The sequence below is a fragment of the Pectinophora gossypiella genome, chromosome 7, assembly GCF_024362695.1.
Source record: "Pectinophora gossypiella chromosome 7, ilPecGoss1.1, whole genome shotgun sequence".
In the NCBI taxonomy this organism is placed as follows: Eukaryota; Metazoa; Arthropoda; class Insecta; order Lepidoptera; family Gelechiidae; genus Pectinophora; species Pectinophora gossypiella.
In genome coordinates this window covers 16,801,701-16,821,798 of record NC_065410.1, presented here as the reverse complement: position 1 = coordinate 16,821,798, position 20,098 = coordinate 16,801,701, and the positions used below count along the sequence as shown (strand labels likewise).

Here is a 20,098-nt window from a genome sequence, read left to right as displayed (position 1 = left end):
AATAATCATAAAGTAAATTATGACTTCATCGTTATTAATAGTAAAGTAAAGAGCTACTTTCATATATTGTGAAAATTTGTTTTTTATATCAGAATATTAAATAATATATCCATAACTACCTATTTTTAAATACTTTTGCATAATTACAAGCACTGATATGTAATTAAATGTTATAAAGAAATTTAATCTACAGAAAGACGATTTATTCTGTTTAAATAAATGTAGATTACATGAAGTTATTTAGATCTGAAACGCGAGGTAGACATTTTTATTACATCACTATAAATAAAAAAATAAAATATCTAAAAAACATAATTATACTGCATAATTATTGTCTTCTATTTGAGGTGTCTGAACTCTTTATTTTTATACCAACATAAATAAGCTGAAGCATACATAATTCCTAATGGGGTGGGCAGAGTCAGAAGTTATCAAAAGACAACTTGCAAACAAGTTTGATACGTAGTGAACCGTGTGGCCTCCTTGGTATTATTAAGATTTTTATATTAAGTCATTTGCTTTATTATGTTCTTTTGTTATTTTAATATCTTTGTCAGCTTTTCAATAAAAATAAAACAGCTCGGAATGTTTTTTTCTTTCAATATTCTAATTCAATGTATGTACTCTCAAGAAGTGGTGGCAGGTCCACAGCCCATCGTCCATATAATCCATCATGTTAGAAAGGACAAAATCAATCTGTCGGTTGTTACGACATGTCTGGGAAGGTTTTGTTTTTATTTGCGCCAGCTTTTTTTAATGATATTATTGAAATACTTTTGGTTTAAGTCCACTCGCGGGAGTCAGGAGCCGATATAGGAAGCCGATCCAGATTGGCCGCGAGTGAAAACTCCGTGTAATTAATATAATATTAGATTGGGGGGGAGGCTATATATGTCGGCCGGCGCGCGCGCCGCCATTCGCCGCGCGACCCCCGCGCATGCGCCTCGCGAGTGACAAGTGACAGTGCACCCTAAACATGGCGGCTAAAATTTACGTAAGTGTCAAACTGTGACATAAAATGTGGTTTTCGACAGCATTCTGGATTTCTTGAATCAATATTCATCGGATATATTTGGATTTTTCAATAAGTGATGTCTGTGTCGTGCGATCTAAGGTGGTTCAAAGCCACATTTGTATGTCCATTGTTGCATGTGAATAGTTTAGAATGTGTTTTGTGCCTCGTTTTAAATGTTAACGACTACTTGCGGTTGCATTGCTATGTAGGATTTTTGTATAAGTTTACTTTAGGAGTTATCGGAAATATTATTAAACTTATAAGTTTTAAAAAAATAATTCAATCTTAACACAGCTTTAAAAATATAAACTACCGAATTTACTTGACAAAATACAAATTAAGCTGACTTCGTAAAATATTAAGTCTTTAGTAATCTTCGATTTTTTAAAATCCTTTCTTTAAAGTTTCCGTAAGTTAAATAATCTTTTTATTTAGTCCTTGAAAAAGTTAAAAAAAAAGTACATAAATAACTATTATTTTTTAAATAAAGAACACGTTTTGCTTTCTCTGAAGATATGAAGATTAGTAACAACCGTGAAAGCTCCAGAGCTTTTTAACCAACTTCAGAAAAGCAGGTTATCAATTTTAACTCGTATGTATTTAATATTGTGGGAATCGGATAATGATCGAATATTTATACCTTTAAAAGCTCACTAAAATTTCTTTCAATAGTGATTATAATATTTATTCAATACATATTCGAACACAATTAAAAATAGAAATGCATAGGTAAATAAATATACATATAATGTATGTATCCGAATGTTTCGGTGACTAGGTCTATGATGGCGGCAAGGCTTGAACGTGTACTTTTTATGTATAGTTGGGAAAGTATAAATAAATAGGTACATCCACTACCAACTGATTTTTTCTTCTGTAACGCACAATATTAGTAGTGACTAGCTGACTAGTTTAAATAGTCCCTATGTTCTGATAGCGACCGAGCCAGCTGTTGAGCAATCGCGGCTGGCCTGGGAAAGGACAATCGCAGTCCGGGTCGTTCACCCCTAACACACTTCTTATTACAACTAGAACATCTACAACTTAGTATTTACTAGATTAAATTAGTAAATCCTAAAGTGTCCTTTATAATGTATAAACGTTCTAGACAACAGTTCAGGTTGAGCTTTGTCGAAAAGCTTTAAAAAGTTTTAAGAATACAAAAAATAAATATTTAAAAATAAAAACAAATAATATGTGTGAAGTTTTCGCGGTCTAAGGAAACAAATTATTAGTTCTTCTGATTTAAAATTTTCGTTCAATTCAAATAAAAAGAATATTATACAGTAAGGTGGTACGGTTCCTGTATTCATTTTAAATAATTCATCGAATTTAATTCCAAAAAAAAATCATTTTTTTTAAGGAAGAACAAAATAAGTGACTTTAAGTGGCGGTAAGAACCCGTTATTATGTGTTTTAATTATGATAATAACCGCGTAAACTTAAAACAATGTATAAGTGACTTTACTAATGTATTTTTTTAAATTCAATAATTCTAGACAAAGGTCGTAGAAATCAATCTTTGCCGTACATTCTAGATATTTCTTATTCTAGCAAACCTTTCAAATGTCAGGTGCGTTCAGAAGCTGTGATACAGCAATTAAAGCCGTACTTGCTACCTCGATACCCGGTTATGTAACTGTTATGTTACAGCATAACATTCACGGTAACAATTAACACAGAATACAAACTATTAGTGGGATGTTAATCGATCGAACCAATTTACCCACTTGCGCTAACTTGATAACATTTAGAAACACTTTCTGAAATTCGTTGAAAATATCAACTTTTGTTCTTTTTGTTTACATTTAAAAAGAACTGTAGTGTTGGTAAAATAAAAAATAATTTTGAAATATTTTTTTATTTGTATGCAATATCCAACTCATAGTCAGCTCATTTAACATCATGAACGAGCTCTCCTTGATTTTCATTTTTTTTAAGTGACTTATTTTTTGCCGCATATGGACAGTGACAAAAATGTATGAAATTGACATGTCAACCTGATGTATTTTTCCTATCCGGGTCTTAAAATAACTTGTGGCTGTGACCTCCATAGAAAAGACGAGCTTTGTTTATATATTAATTGAATTTCAAGTACGATATATTCCGTGCGTTATCCTTATATCCTAAATATCTATCCTGGGTCACTGTTGTGGTGGCGAGCGATATGGCATTAACTACCTGGCCGGAACAATCGACAGTCATATTGACAAAAGTGTATGGGACTGATATATACTTTTACAAGCTATATATAGTGGCAATAGCCACCCCATGGACATGACGAACAAGGCTTTGTCATCATCTCCCTAGCATTATCCTAAACAGGGTCCGCTTACCTAACCTGACGATTTGACAGGTCCAGTTTTTTTATAGAAGCGACTGCCTGTCTGACCTTCCAACCCGCGAAGGGAAGACCAACCCAATACAGGTTAGATCACGTACCTCCGAAAACAAGCAAAGCTTTGTGTATTGTATATATTAATTTAATTTCAAGTACGATACATCCCGTACGTTATCCTTGTATAGTATAACAGTTGTATTATGTAAATCAATAAAACGTAACGTCGAGTGCTATCGAGAGTGAAACTGGAAAGCGTCAGCGTGCGCGGTGGAAAGTGAAAACGGAGGCGGCCGGCAGACCCGCGAATTGTATCCGTACTTTGTTCATGTTTACAATCAATAAGCGATTTGAATGGCCGCCAGTCAAATTAAAAAAAAAGCTGTTTCTCGGAGCTGGATTCTTGGAATAGTAATATAATATATGTATGTATTATTATCGGAAGAATCCGTAGTAAGTATTTGTTCAACACAATATTTTTCATCCCTAAAGTCATGAGTATTATTTAAAATTAGATTTATTTTTCTGCTTACAATGATCATTGCAATAATTTCCAATAAAATAAATAATTTTAAAGTGTATGCGATATTTTATAAATTTTCTGGCAACCATCTTTTAGAAAGAAATTAATTCGTACCTATTGCGATTTAAAAATAAAATCAATATTTTTTCTAAGTTTAAATGGCTTTCAAACAATGTTTTTCATGAAAAAGCGGCTAGATTGTTTATGAATCTGAAATTAGAAACTTTTTTTTTTTGAGTTTTCTTTCTTTGTCGATCAATTATCTGTAAAATATAGCTTTGTGTTTATGTTAATTTATATTACATTACCGTTACCTATTGTATAAATAATGTTATAATATAAATGTGATGTGGTTGTACTTTAGTAAATAAAATAAAATACATTAATTTCATAAAGCTAAGCTACAACATGCATTTTGAAAGTACTTACAACAAATACAACATTGAATTCGAAAAGACAGGATCAGACAATTACAATTGCATTACAGTGTTTGTGCGTAGGTTTCGGTTCAGTGTTGCCATCTATTTATTACAATTATCTGCATAATTTACCATTGGCTATGGGAATTACAGATCGCAGCCATGATTCATTCACTGCGACAACGTGAGAAGCTTTTAGGCTTGTGTTTAAGTGATTACAGGTCTAAAGTGATATTAACTTATTAAACACCAACGTGTATTTTTAATTTATTAATGGCTGCGGCATACAGAATCGGGAAAGCGGAACAGGTCGGAGCGCGGATATTTTGTATCAAAATGCGTCCCATTAAATCACGGGATTGTTGGTAGACTGGCTCCAGCCGACCTGCTTTCCTCGGTCTATGTGTATCTTGACAAGCTAGTGACTCGACCCGGCTTTGCCTCTTCTTTTTCTTTGACTTTTTGGAAAAGCAAATCGTAACAATAAAAACCACCATCATCCCCCTAGCATTATTCCGTTTTTTCACATGGTCCGCTTACCTAACCTGAAGATTTGACAGGTCCACATCAGTAACACCGTAGCAGTAAAAACCGTGTGAAAATATTCAGTGCTTCTCAAAATTAGCTCTTATATACAACACTGGACAGTCTTTATGAATTTATTGACTCAATCATCTTATTACAGATATATAATAATACTATAATTACTTTAATTTATGAGCAACATCCTCGAAGAGCAAGTTCGAGATTAAAAGCTCTATCGATTTTATGGCAGACTTATAAAATACGATTTCCGTGATGTAATGGCTAGAAACCTTGACCACCAAACCAGAAGTTAATTTAGGATACAAACTCTTTCAATTGAGTTTTAAGTACAATATATAGGTACACCCACAAAGTAATAGGGGACGAGTTTATTGCTGTTAACCGGGCACAAATCCATTGAGACGTGAAATCCATTGAAACCCCTCCGGACTCGTGGTCACACCAGGTTGTCACACCAGTATGACAAACAGGAATTTTTTTCTTGTTTGTCACACCGCTAACAATACAACACCTTTTATCCTGACTTGTCATTATAAGTAGTGCTGTGTTTATCGGCGTAAAAATTATACTTTATTTAACAGAAACTTATCGCTATCGACCCACTAGGGTCGATTAATTCTTTCAAACATTTTTCCTCTCAGACGACGCCTTGAGCCGAGGTTCGCGCCTAATTGGGCACCCTCAGGCCTGTTGTCTTAAATGTTGTACCAGGTTAGAGCCTTCAGCGCTCCCCATTTGTCCGGCCAAATAGTTCATGCGATAATATGACTTATTACCAAATCAAAAAAAAATCTGGTAATTATGGAAAAATCCATTAGGTCGCCAGTGATAGAAGATAGGAATAAACAAAAAGAATGCGCTATTAAACATAATTAATCTCTTTGCACAAATATAATGCCTCATGGCAAATATCGATATATTTTTTATCATAGGGATATTCTCCGCACTAACAATGGTGTGATAAAAGGTGTTGTATTGTTAGCGGTGTGACAAACAAGAATAAAATTCCTGTTTGTCATACTGGTGTGACAACCTGGTGTGACCACGAGTCCGGAGTGATTGAAACGTATCAATATCAATTGTCTATGCTCCAAATATGAATTCAAACTCAATGTGGAATTTAATGGTTTAGAGTCCTAGCCGGAATCCCAACACTCTAAGTCACGCGTATTCCGAACAGCGCTACAAACGGATTTTGAAAAAAAAGTACTGAAAATTATATGGCATATTCTATTCGATGGTGTACATCGGCCATTGTGTATCGACATAATGACCTTCCAGTAGTTAGTCACCCAGACAACGGAGATGGCAATCCGTTTGTAAGCCTTCACCTCGGCTAAACTTAGCTCGCTTCCGCGACAGAGGCCTAAAAAAAGCAAGTTTAAAAAAGTTTTATTTTCTTTTTGTCGGATAAAAGATGGCGGATAAAAACTCTTGTCAATATTGATACAACGTGACTTGAGATATTTTGTTGGATTTTCTGTCCATAAGGAAATAATTTTGTTCAATTCTGTCGCAAGAAGTTAAATTTACTATAATCTTTAATCTTGTTATTTTAGGCTAAGGTATACGTATTATAGTCTATCCTTAGCTTTTGTATGGTCACAATATTTTAGCAGTGTCATGTGATGAAGAAAATAACATTTTCAAATCCTCATCCCATCCCGTCACCAGTAATGAATGACATGCTAGTCGGTGTAAAGAGCCTCTACGTCACCGTGTCGTGTGCGCCCGCGCAGTGTGAGCGACACCGGGGGTCACGCGCCGCCCCGCCATAGCTCGCAGGCTCTACATTCACGTACAAGTTTACATAGGTAGATAAAATACATTATTGACATAGATTATGCATAATCTTTTTTTTGAATTCCGTGTTAGTTGCTATCAGTTGTGCGACCATAAGCAGGTGTTTTAATGTATATGTGGGATTTTTATAATCCTGTGTTCGGTCGCCTTTCGTATAAGCTCATGACTATATTCTCGATTGAAGTAGGCAGATAAAACAGTTATCGCGTGATGAACTAAGTAGGTACAAGCGTTTCGCATTTACATATTATTATAAATATATCATAATATCGTGGCTATGCAAACTAGCGTATCTGCAATTGGGTTGCTAAAATAATTTGTGTTTTATTGACAATAACAAAAGATGCAACTCAAATTCTCTAAAAATTTCAGATACGTCAGTTAGCAACGTCAGCAATGATATGTGTTAGTTACTGTTATGCTTATGTATTCCGTGTTTGTCGTGGCAGTTGACTAAGGGGTTATATCGTAATGTGATGTGCTACATGTACCCGTCAGCGTAGAATAAAGAATAACTCCGCCCCGCACCATTTGGCGTCGGGAGCCGACCTCACCCCGTCTGGATCTTACTTTAAAACGCTAAGAAGTTAGGGGAGAGTGCTCTGAATACATCACACTTACGCGGTAAGATGGCAAACAGTAAGAGTGAGACAGTGTGAGTGAGTTTTTGTATGGAGTCCCCGGGGTGTGACGGTGAGCAAGTATACCTACCTCATAAAATTACAGTACAAAGTAAGATTTTAACTGACTCGTAGATGGTTTATATATCACCACACTTGTAACGTATTTGAATACCATCACAGCCAATCTTCACAGCATCCTCGCTGCGACGCTGCGTGCACGGAGCTGCAGTAGAATCGTGCGCATGTCGCAAGCGACCCGGTTCCCAGAGAGGACGCGGAAGAGACCATGGGAAGATGCGCGCGCGCAGATACAACGCGCATCTCTGCGCAGACGCCATTCATAAAGTCGCGTTTTTCGTTCCATTATTGAATCTTTGACAAATAGTAGATATGGTTTATGAGTAATACTTATGCATAGCTAAAATAATTATGATGATACACCTTACATGACGAAAAAATATATAGAAAAAGATTACAACGATCGGCAAGCACGTAAAGGTTTAGTATTTAAGAAAATAAATAGTTATTATTTGGCTTGACAACGATTAATGCCCATAATATTGAAATTAAAAATTTAAAAATATAAATTAAGTACTGTTTACTTTAGTAAAATAAAAAGAAATGCCATTTGAATTTGTATGGAATTTTGTTTAGTCAGACAACACAGCCACCTCATAGATAGACAGCCAACTCATAGATACCTCATTTCAAAAGAGAGCACGCGATTTCTTTTTTTTAAAATTCTAAATTCAAAAATTTTTATACAACAATAATGTACTACTTACTATGAATTATAGGTTCTTTTACAAATAACTAGCTCTTGTTTAATAGCGTGTGTAAACACAGACAATTACAATTAACTTACAAGCACGAATAGAGGTAAAAACAACTCATTCATTCCTCCATTACTTATAATCGAATGATAGACAGTGCGTTAGTTTTTGCTAGTGGAGTCGTCATTTTCTGTCCAAATTGTCGGTCAAAAAATGGCAACACAGTTGTCGTGTAAAGGAAATGCGACCAGCTTTATATTGTGTGTTTTGTTTATTAACTTTATGATTATTGATGTATTTACTGCAATGTTTCCGCAGAACTACATTTTTGTTAGTCATACAGTGAACATACGTACAACATCTGAAAAACCCTCGGTCAAATAGTTAATGTCATTTGCGGCAAATTAATTAATTTAAAAAAGAAAATAAAATTTAACCTGGAATGAAACTAGTCTATTTAGTTTGTTTATCTTTGTTTCATTCTAAAAACTATTTTCTTTTTTATTTCTTGTGTGGGTCTGTGTTGTATTAAGATTTAATAAATAAATAAAGTGAGAAACCCCCAACAACGCCTCACGTGGGAACTTCGAGCAAAACTGAACAAAAAGTACATTGTCTTGCGGACTATTGTAAGCACGGTCACCTTGTAAGGCAGACATTTCTATTTGTGGGTGAGTTTTTAAAGTTACTTAATAATAAGTATGCACTGGACGCTAAAAAGATGAATTCGAAACTCTCAACCCACACGGTAAGAAGAAGTAAAAAAAAATATATATTTTTCTCCAGTATTTTACAATAACAAAATTATGGACCTTCCAGTAAGCAATTTGATGTGCTCGTGTTGGAAGTGACCACGTGCTTGCGAGAGTTACAATTTAAATATTAATCTTTTATCAAAATAGATAAAATAAATTAAAAGATATACAAAAGTGAAATGAAAGCAAAAGTTTTTGGAAGAAGTATATAATATAAAAGTTATATTATATATAAGTAAGTAAATCTGTTCAACAAAGCGAGTGATTGTATCGCATTAATCAATTTAAATCTCAGTTACGTAAAACTATCATTCTATAGGTCATGGTCAAGACTTACTTAACGAGATCACGACAATTACTATTTCAGCCGGAACCATATTGCTAAAAGCTTAGCCTAACTCTAATGTCATTATTATCTTTAAATCGAAAAGAAAAATACGGACATAATTATTACCAACATCAATGAGTCCACATATTTAAGTAGGTACTTACTAAGAATTATAATAATTGTTGCAAGTATGAAGTTACCTCAAGAGTTTCGACAGAAGACCTAAATATTTGAAACTAGTACATTAATTGGTGTTTCGATATTGAGACTGTCTAGAAAGTATGAAATTATTTGGTCAATGCACAGACACAATACATTGCAAACAACGAGTACAGAATTTTTAAAAAGATATTGCCTTGCACTAAAAAGTTATACAAAATTGCAAAGAGATTATTCAAATAAGTTTTTATATCTTTGGTTAAATTACAAAATAAACACCTCTTTACAAAGATTGATAAATAAATTGATGACCGAAATGCTACAAAAAACTATTTAAAGTGACATTTGTAAAAAATAAAAAGAAAATTGTTTTTTATCAAAAATAGGCATCGCAATAAATTATTTGCAGCGTTTGTGCCAGATTTATTTAATGAATGTTGCCAATTTAAAAATTCAAGTTCAAAAATGAGCTCGCATATAATTTGAATAATTTTCTAATTTGGATACAGGCCAATTTGGTACTTATTCAAGTTTTACTAAATTGATTGATGCGTTTTCAAAACCGGAAGAAGTCTGTTATAAAGTTGTAAATGGTTGCTAATGGTAAAATAACTTCGTTAAAGTTAGGTAGTTCTGTTAATTATTAAGTGTTTATGTTTTTAAAAGCTCAATAAATTGTACTAGTTTGATTAGTATAAAGGTCGGATAAAGATATTTTAATGTATACTAGATCTATATAGGTTTTTTATATAGTTGTATTGTATGATAAAAAAAATAATGATATTTTAATACGTTCAAGGACGTTTAATAGCCATGATCCTCGGGATCATATTATGCTCGGGCTCGGGCCTAAGTGTAATACAACTTCATACAAGTGTCATTTCAAGTGTAAAATGTTATACTTAGTGTGTGTAGTGGGTCTGTCAAGTGTGTATGAATGAAAAGTCAATGATACTGAGTATTAGCGAGCGAAATCAAAGACCAGCTCAGTATTAACGAATAATAAAGAATACAAAAATGTAAAAAACCTCGCTTAACACTCCGTTGCTATGCGCCATAAAATCAACAAACCTAGGCAACGGGGGTTGCCAGATCTGACAACAACAGCCAGTGTCCTTGAAAGTGTTAAGAACATACATACATATATACATAAGATCACGCCTATTTCCCGTTGGGGTAAGCAGAGACCAAAGAATGTCACTTACTAGGATCCTGACAAACCACTTTCGTTTCTTCCACTGTCATCAATGTGTTAAGAAGAAATCATTAACTAAGAAAGATTGAAAGGAAAGTGTCAATAAAGTAGCTTCTAAGTACATAATGTGATGTAGGTCATTAGTTTGCCACTATCTGCGCATGCGTCGTTCCCACGCCGTCGTCGATACATTTGCATAATGCTCGCTCCCAAACTCTATATGTACGAGTAACATCCTGCATTACCTCTATATTTTAGGTAAAAAACTCGTTTTTAAAACGCCTTAGGAAATGTTGTTATGCAATTGGAAACAAAAGACAGTAAATAATTTAGTAGGGTAGAGTTTTAGCGTGAAATAATAACTCTAAATGTTTATGTTGAAAAGTAAAAGTGCTGTGTTAATTATAAAAGAATATTTATTATAAAAATAATACGAGTATTAAATTGAGATAATACAAATTTACAGTAAAATATATATTTTTTTTATTAATCAGACAAAGTACTATTTAAATAGTTTATATAAGTTCAGGGGGGTTAAAATGTGCCACATCGAAGTTATTAATCTAAAAAAAGCAATATTGCAATTTGAGATTTGCGATATAAAAGTGAATGCGCAATGCACACAAATGTCAAATAGCAATATAGATGAATTGTTTCGATGTGGCCATTTTAACCCCCCAGATCAATTACAGTATGTACAACTGTATAAAAGAAAACGACAAAGAAAGCCGTGTAAACTCGTGAAGTTAGTAAAATTCGTGAATGCCTACGGAAATCTAAAAAGAAAAAAACAACTCTTGGCTATAGTCAAAAGCCTCAAGGTGCATACAAATACATAGTGCGAGCGAAACAGAGAGTGCTTACGTCTTACGGCCATTTGGACTAAAGTGAGACCAAGCGGGGGTGAGGTAAATCTAGCTCGACATCGAATTGGTGCGGGGCGGAGAGTGTCCGTAATAAAAATAAACTTGCTTTACAATTACAAGTCAGTCGATTACATAAGATTACTAATTTTTTTAAGGGGCAATGTATCGTTTTTACAATAAGATTCCCATTGACATTCAGAATTTGCCTTTCAACTATTTTAAGACAGTAGTTAAACAAAAAAATTACAAAAAAGGTTATTATAAAGTTAGTGATTATTTAGAAGATATGAATGCATGGGATTAACTGTCTGAGAACTGATATTAGGCAGCTAAATTACTCAATTGTATACCAATATTTTATGTTTATTTTTATTTTTTTAAAGAACGTCTAGGGCCCTGTGCCGAGGTTTTTCTTGCAGCTTCTTTTCCCCGGCTATACAGGTTGTGAGAAGCTGCAGTAGTTTTAGGCGGATGAGACGTTCGTTATGTAATAATTGACGATTCAAAGTGTAACTATGTTACTTACTGAATAAAGATATTTTTGAATTTGAATTTGAATGATATTCTATGCTAAAGTTCATCATGCATCTTATCTACTGCGGAATAGAAATCCTTCAACCACTGTAATAAAGTTTTAAAACAATAGCATACGAAGATCGTCCATCACACTGTATTTAATAATAGCCCCCGTAAGGCCGCAAGTTCTCTTCCTAGCGACCTTAGGGGTCGATTCTTAAATCGTGCGAATCGCGCAGATCCGTGCTTTTTGTCCGTTGATTAGCGTGTTTAATTAGAGGTAAAACAATCACTAATTGATTTAGCATTATCTTCTTCTTATACAGGTATTTCCGTATTAAAAAAAATGTTATGCCAATAATTGTAAGGCGTTACGGAACTGATGCTTTTTGTGGCTGATGTGAAGATGTTCGGGCGCCTGGTAACATTAGATAAATAAAAAAATCTGCGCTACTTAAAATACGACTAGATTTTTATCAAATTATTAGACAAAAATCGTGAGTGTATAAATTATTTTTAAACATAAACAGCCTATTGATATACGTCCCATTGTTGGACTCAGGCTTCCCCTCAATCAACCGGATGGGGTATGGAGCATACTCCACCACGGCTAATAAGCACGGAATCATCTTACTGTTTTCAGACAATCAGGTGATTCAAGCCTAAATTCCTTACCAAACAAACAGTCAGGACGGTTTCACAAAGTGATTTCGACAATGTCCCCATCGGGAATCGAATCCGGACTTCCAGATCGTGAGCCTGATGCTCTAACCACTAGACTGCGGATGCTGGAAATTATTTTTATACTTAATTTTATTTTTATTTATTTATTTCTAAATAACATAAAAATCTATCCTATGTTCTTTCCCGATGTCTAATCTATCTTGGTAGCTGATTTCATCCAAATTGGTTTAGTAGTTTTGGCGTGCGTAGCAGACAGACAGACTTACTTTCGCCTTTATAGGGTTAATATTATTAGGGATGCAATGTCGGCAGGAAGTTACAATTTAATTTTAAGTTACATAAATTCGTAGTTACAACGATAATGTAATTTATATTTAAACGGCAATATCCTTCAATTATCACGCTGAATTGAAACGGATATCCTGGTCGTTCGTGTTCATATTTACCTAGACAGGCACTTACAGGGTCCGCTTACCTAACCTGAAGATTTGACAGGTCCGGTTTTTAACAGAAGTGACTGCCTGTCTGACCTTCCAACCCGCGAAGGGAAAACCAGCCTAATACAGGTTAGGTCACATACCTCATTTGGTTTGGTTTTCAATGGTTTTTGTGACACCTAACACAGGCTTTCAAGCCTAAAAGGATCAACCCATAGTTAGCAACACACGCAGTTATTTTTTTTTCAATAATATTAGGCACCTATTAGATAACACAACCTCCGCTTCGTGTTCCAGAGGTAGAGCGTTAGGCTCACGATCCGAAGGTCCCGAGTTCGAGTCCCAATAGACAGATAGCACAAAAATCACTTTGTGATCCCTACTTTGGTTAGGACATTACTGGCTGATCAATTTATTGACAGAAAGTAAGATGATCCGTGCTTCTGAAGGCACGTTAAGCCGTTGGTCCCGGTTACTACTTACTGGTGTAAGTACGTTAAAAGACCCATATCAGGGGCTTTTAGCGGCCCAATAATAACCCAAGGTTGTTGAGGTTGGTTATTCACCTCACAACGCACACGATAGGAGAAGACAGTTGTGTGCAGCTATTGATTTTTTTATCGTTATCGCTATTAACATACACACATAAACTCACGCCTATTTCCCACCTTTTTTTTTTTTTACGTTACTTATTGTAGATTTTCCGCAGATGGCATTAACTACTTGGCCGGACAAATGGGGAGCGCTGAAGGCTCTCACCCGGTACAACGTTTAAGACAACAGGCCTGAGGGTGCCCAGTTGGGCGCGAACCTCGGCTCAGGGCGCCGTCGATAATGTCGATTAATTCTAATACATTTGAAAGAATGAATCGACCCTAGTGGGTCGATAGCGATAAGCGCTGAATGAGGGAAATCGTCGACCACGCCGGCGGGGTCGGTATCGGGGTCCTCCTATTTCCCACCGGAGTAAGCAAAGACTATGAAATTCCATTTGCTTCGATCCTGACATACTTCTCTTGCTTCCTCCACATTCATCAATCGTTTCATACAAGCACGCCGGTTCAGAGTAGATCTTACTGAAAATTTTCTAAGGACATCTCCAATTTGGTCAATGTACGTCCTTCTAGGTCTTCCTTTGCCAGCCCTACCGCCAACCTTCGCTTTACATACTGCTTTCGTAATTCTATTATCCTTCATCCGCTCTATGTCCAAACCAACTTTACTAGTACTTTACTTTTTTTACTTACTTAATTTATTCGTGTATCCATAATACACGACTAATTAAGTAAAAAAGAAAAAGTGGTGTGCTAGGATCGTAGTAAGTGGAATTCCGTGATCTCTGCCGACCCCAACGGTAAATAATTTATTTCGGTAAAATAATTTCCTTTTATAAATATTCTAATCACACCTCCACCAACCCGCATTGGAGCAGCGTGGTGGAGTACGCTCCATACCCCCTCCGGTTGATTGAGCGGAGGCATGTGGGCACAGTGGGACGTATATAGGCTGTTTATGTATGTATGTTATGTAATATTCTAATTACGTTGTGGTTTCTGTCCTGTGTTAAATGTAATGTACCTGTCTGTCTGTGTCTATGGTGTCCGAAAATAATAAATATTTCTTTCGTTCTTTCTTTCTTTCTTATCCTAATCTCCATGTGCCGTCTATCAATCGTAATCTACGTACATTCTGGATTCTAGGCACAGTCTAGATCGATCTGCTGTCACTTTCTACTGGCCGGAGACAGCCGAGACAAGAGAGCGAATCCATTTCTCTTTCATTCACACGATCTTACTTCCTCATTGTTTATTTGTCTTGCATGAGAACATTTTCAACTTTTACACTAACCTTCAACATTCATAAGTTATTAAAGTGTATATGCTCTATAGTATGGTTAGGTTAATACCTAACCTACACTACTAACTTATATTATATATATTGTGTTTGTACGTAGTATTATGTATACCGTGTTTGTGTAAATATTAACTGTAGTTTTATTTATTTATTTATTTATTTATATAGACATTTGCAACATTACAGTATAAACCATTGCGTTACAAACAAGATTCTTATGGGCCTAAAACAAATTTACAATATTATAATGATAAATTGAACAATAATAAAGGAAGGATACACAAAATTATAACAAAACAATTCAATTAATAATAATGAGACAATACATATCAATAAAATAATAATTATTTAACTTATGCTACTGACAGGCATCAATTTTTCAAATGCTTTTGCACATTCACTCAACAAACATTCAATCGCACTCTCAAACAAGTCGCAATGTGGTGCGGACGCGAGAACGAGATTTATGTACCAAGGTGTTTACTTTGTAGTGAAGACAGCTCCAAATCTACAAGCAACCCATACAGTCCACTTGCCCCAGCTGACAACCGCCTCTGCGGTGCAGTGGTTGAGCGATTAAATCAAACCATCAAGGAATGTGGTATTTTAGTTTAGAAATAGAAGCCAATCTAAGGTGATCATAAATCAATCTATTTTATCTATGCTTTTGTTGATGACGTCACACGGACAGTATTTCCATTAAATAGTGGAACATTTTCGTTTTGACGTTTCGTAAAAAGCATGGTATAAGAAAACCAGGTAATATCAGCTCAATTCTATACCAAGCTGCCATTACTAGCCCATTGACGACGTAAGTGTTACCATTAAATTGGTATCTCCAACATACCAAGAACGTAAATTTTATTATTGAAAATTAAGTGAATTACTGACTAATGTATTTAATTACTATTACTTGTCACATATATAAAAATCATTAAAATTGTAAGTAAATCTTTTAATAAAGTTTAAAATTTTCTTGCAAAGTAAATATAAAAACATTAGTCGTGTGTGGGTAATTTATTTTTTACGAAATGGCAACTCAGGGCAGGATGACGTCAGCTGGGCTAACCTTGAAATGTTAGCTGTCACTTTTGAGCATACTGCGGGCCTAGCACTGTAAGCACGCGACTCTTTCTCGCCGCGACAGAGATCGTCTGTCTCTTTCTGTGCAGTACTGTGAGAGAGTGACGGGTGACGTATGTAGCCTGCTGGATTTCTTATAATTATCATGGTAAAAACTATCTCAGTTGACTAAGTAGTAAGGTAGCTTGTTCATTAATCTTTGTGCGGCAATCAATATGACAGTCTATCAGTGCCAGTGGTGGATCTTGTGTGAAGTAAGCATAAGAGGTTCGGAAAAAGTTAATAAGACGAGGACCGTGCGTGTGCGCATCGTGACCCGCGCATAGGTCACTTGTCCCGGCGCAGGATTAGGGGGCGTTCTGACTTGTGGGTTATATACATACATAAATGAATAGATGAGTACCAACATGAATAAACTAAACTCTATCATAATAGACGAGCAAGCATGCTTATTTTCACGCCATCATCGACCAAAAATCACATCCTAATGTTATTTATATAAAGGGCTTTTTTACGTGACTTATTGTAGATTTGCCGCTTACTTGGCCGGACAAATGGGGAGCGCTTAAGGCTCTCCGGTATAAGATTAAAGACAACAGGCCTAAGGGGATCATATTTGAAAGAATTAATCGACCCTATAGGGTCGATAGCGGTAAGCGCAGGATGAGGGAAATCGTCGACCACTCTTCAGTGTTTCTCATTTGTCTGGCCAAGTAGTTAATGGCATATGCGGCGAATCTACAACAAGTCCCGTCAAAAAAGAAAGAATTCAAACACTGTTGCTTTTGTTGTTAAATCAAATCAAACAAACCTTACAAACATTTGGCAACAGTACAAATGGGCAGTCTTATTGCTCTGAAACAATTCCTTCCAGGCAACCACAACCAGGATTCAGCGATATAAAAACTTGGATGCGGAAAATGTATATTTAAATTAATGTCTAAAAAGAAGCTTTCCTGTAAAACACGCCCAACGTAGCCACAGCTCGCCGCTAACTATCTCTAGGTTTGCTCAAGCGGCGCGCGAGTCGATGCTAAAGACATTTGCGGTGCGCTTGCGGCTGATTTAAGTAACGGACGACCTCAAAGTAAGGCTGATTTTACACAAGTAAATATATACACTTTCCTTGTAAAGAACGAGCACTTAGTATATTTTGATGTGCATTGGAAAAAGCTAAAATAAGTAGATGACTTGATGGTATCTAAAAATACTAAAAAAAGTACAAAAAAGAAAGTATTTTATCTATTTATTTATCTATCTACATATCAACGGCCTCCGTGGTCCAGTGGTTGAGCTTTAGGCTCACCTTCCGGAGGTCCCGGGTTCAAATCCCGGTGGGGACATATCACAAAAATCACTTTGTGATCACTAGTTTGGTTAGGACATTACAGGCTGATCACCTGATTGTCCGAAAGTAAAACGATCCGTGCTTCGGAAGGCACGTTAAGCCGTTGGTCCCGGTTACTACTTTCTGATGTAAGTATGTAGTCGTTACATGAGTCATGTCAGGGGTTTTTTGCGGCTCAATAGTAACTCTGACATCAGGGTTGATGAGATTGATAATCCATTTCACAACCCACACGATAGAAGAAGAAACAGTGAGACGTATATTGGCTGATAATGTTCAGAACTCATCATTTGTCTGGTAAAAAAAAACAATTAAAGGTAGGTAGGTAGGTGTCGAAATATAGGGAGTCTCATATCCCCATTTAAACGCGGTAAGAACCCGTTATTATGTGCTTTAATTACAATTAAAGGTAATCTTGTGATCAGAAATTCATGGTACTGTATACGATCCGCCTAAGATGTTTAGTTTATTCTAATACAGACCTTACTCGCATGAAACAAAATCACAAAATTGGACTTTAACGCAATTGAGCAAGATACTAGAGGCAGTATTAAATTGATTACCTATATTCCCAGATACCTAATCTATGTGTTTTCTCAATGTATGTGGTTTGCAGACCATCAATTTTGCATCAATGATGATGGAATGATGGAATGTTATAATTGGTGCTCATACGCCATACTTATCGTACCTTCCGTGGTATTTAATCATGCATTCGTGATCTTAGTGTTGCAAAGATGAAGATATTTCAATTGTTGCATTAACATCTTTGTACTGATAACTGTATGAAGGAAATCAAGACTAAAAGCGAACCTAATCGCTTTAAGCGATAAGGCCGCCATTTGCCATGTACTTAGTTAAGAGACTTTTGTAATTATTTCTTTTTATTTTGGTGCAATAAAGTGTATTTGTATTGTATTGTATTGTAAAAGCTCAATATTTACACGTAATTGCTTAAAAACCGTTCTTCTAACGTGTGTGTTGTGAGGTGGATTACCAACCCCATCAACCCTGTCAGGGTTACTGTTGAGCCGCTAAAGGCTCACATGACCCCTGACATGGCTCATGTAACGACTACTAACTTACATCAGTAAGTAGTAACCGGGACCAACGGCTTAACGTGCCTTCCGAAGCACGGATCATCTTTCTTTCAGACAATCAGGTGATCAGTCTGTAATGTACTTAACCAAAACCAAATAACCAAACTAAGGATCACAAAGTGATTTTCGTGATGTGTCCTCATCGGGATTCGAACCTGGGACCTCCGGATCGTAAGCCCAACGCACACCGTAAAAACCGTTGTTAATCGTGTTTTGTTTTAAGTAAACATTAGTAAATTAAATTTTCGTTATCATGAAAAATCTCTTAATGTATTAATTATGACAGTGTGCAATTATTTATCATAAACTTTTTTACACATTACGTATTCAGGCAAATCGTGTAGTATAAAAAAATAAAGTGCAGTGAAGGACAGAAGCAAACGCTAGAGACAAGGCTGAGAATGACCCACAATGGAGTTATTGACGTTATCTGACCACACCACTACACACCAAGGTGATGCAGAATGGTCTGATGAAAACAGAAATCATTTTGCTTCAACCCGGATCGTGTGATTTGGGAAGCCTAATAATTGAAGATCCAAATCGGCAGCTTATAACAATGCGTTTCTCATCAAAAATAGTTTCGAACATCAAAGGTCTTATTATGTTACAAATTGTTCTATTGTGTCAAAATTGCGGCAGGCTAGTTACTTATTAAACATTTAACATAACATAACATAAGCTCTAGTCAAAGGTACATCCATCGCAAGATGAACTAAGTACCCACACCTTACCGAGCTTTCTGTTAGATCAACGTGATAGGTGGTGAGCCGTATCGTCGTCTATAATTCGAAATACAATTCAAATTACAATAAATTAAATTTAATACAAAACAGTCTTTTAGATTAGACTTACATGTAAAGGCCGATTATTCCTTTACATGTAAGTCTAATCTAAAAGACTGTTCCGAATCAAATCCGGTGAGAAAGTACTCATTACAATAAATTAAAATAAAATAAATAAATAAATTGCATTTTGGTTTTATAAATGATGGATTTTATCAATGACGGTACGCTCAAAGTCCGAACTAGAAATTTTAAATAACGAATCACACAAATATGTTAGAAATTACATTAAATAAAGTAAATTACAAACTGCAACAAAAATATTATTTTTATTCACATTAAATAGGGTTTTAACATCAGAGTGTTAACATCTGTATGTTATGTTATTAATAAAGTCGCTTTTAACCTATTTAGCTTAAAATACGAGTATATAGCATGAAAAATAAAATAGTTCTAATACATTTTGATTATTATCAAATTATATTAAAATATATAGTAAAATATTATTAAAATAAATTATAAAAAATATTAAAATATTTTTAAATTACAAAAATTAATATTAAAATATGTTATCAAATTCATTACTATTGATTTCCTATTATAAATTATGTGACTTACTTAAGTGTCATTTTTTTGATTTCAATGAATTCTTCAACTGAATAAAACATATTTTCGAGCAACAAATTGTATAGTTTCTTTTTAAATTGTATGAAACGTTGCTGTATTATGTGCTTTTTGTCTTGTCATTTCTTCTCCTCAGCCATAACTCCTTGCGAAATGACGTAAATTCAAAAATGTTACATTGACCTTCAACAAGTTTATCCATGATAATTACGTTGAATAAATGATTCTGATTTCTGATTTGGAAACGTGTGGTTCTCAGTGCTGTTTCCAAAAATAGCCTCTTTGGTTTTTTACATTAAACTCTATGACCTCTTTCCTACATAA

At 35.1% G+C, this 20,098-nt stretch overlaps 1 protein-coding gene across 1 annotated transcript in view; it reads left to right on the top strand.

Moving 5' to 3' along the window:
• Window positions 1-918: 918 nt before the first annotated feature.
• LOC126368422 (uncharacterized) overlaps window positions 919-20,098 on the top strand; it is a 78,461-nt gene continuing 59,281 nt past the window's right edge. Inside the window, exon 1 of the mRNA XM_050012416.1 lies at window positions 919-994. Within this exon, the coding sequence (XP_049868373.1) occupies window positions 977-994 (18 nt within the window). The 5' untranslated portion in view covers window positions 919-976. The remainder of the gene's footprint in view (window positions 995-20,098) is intronic.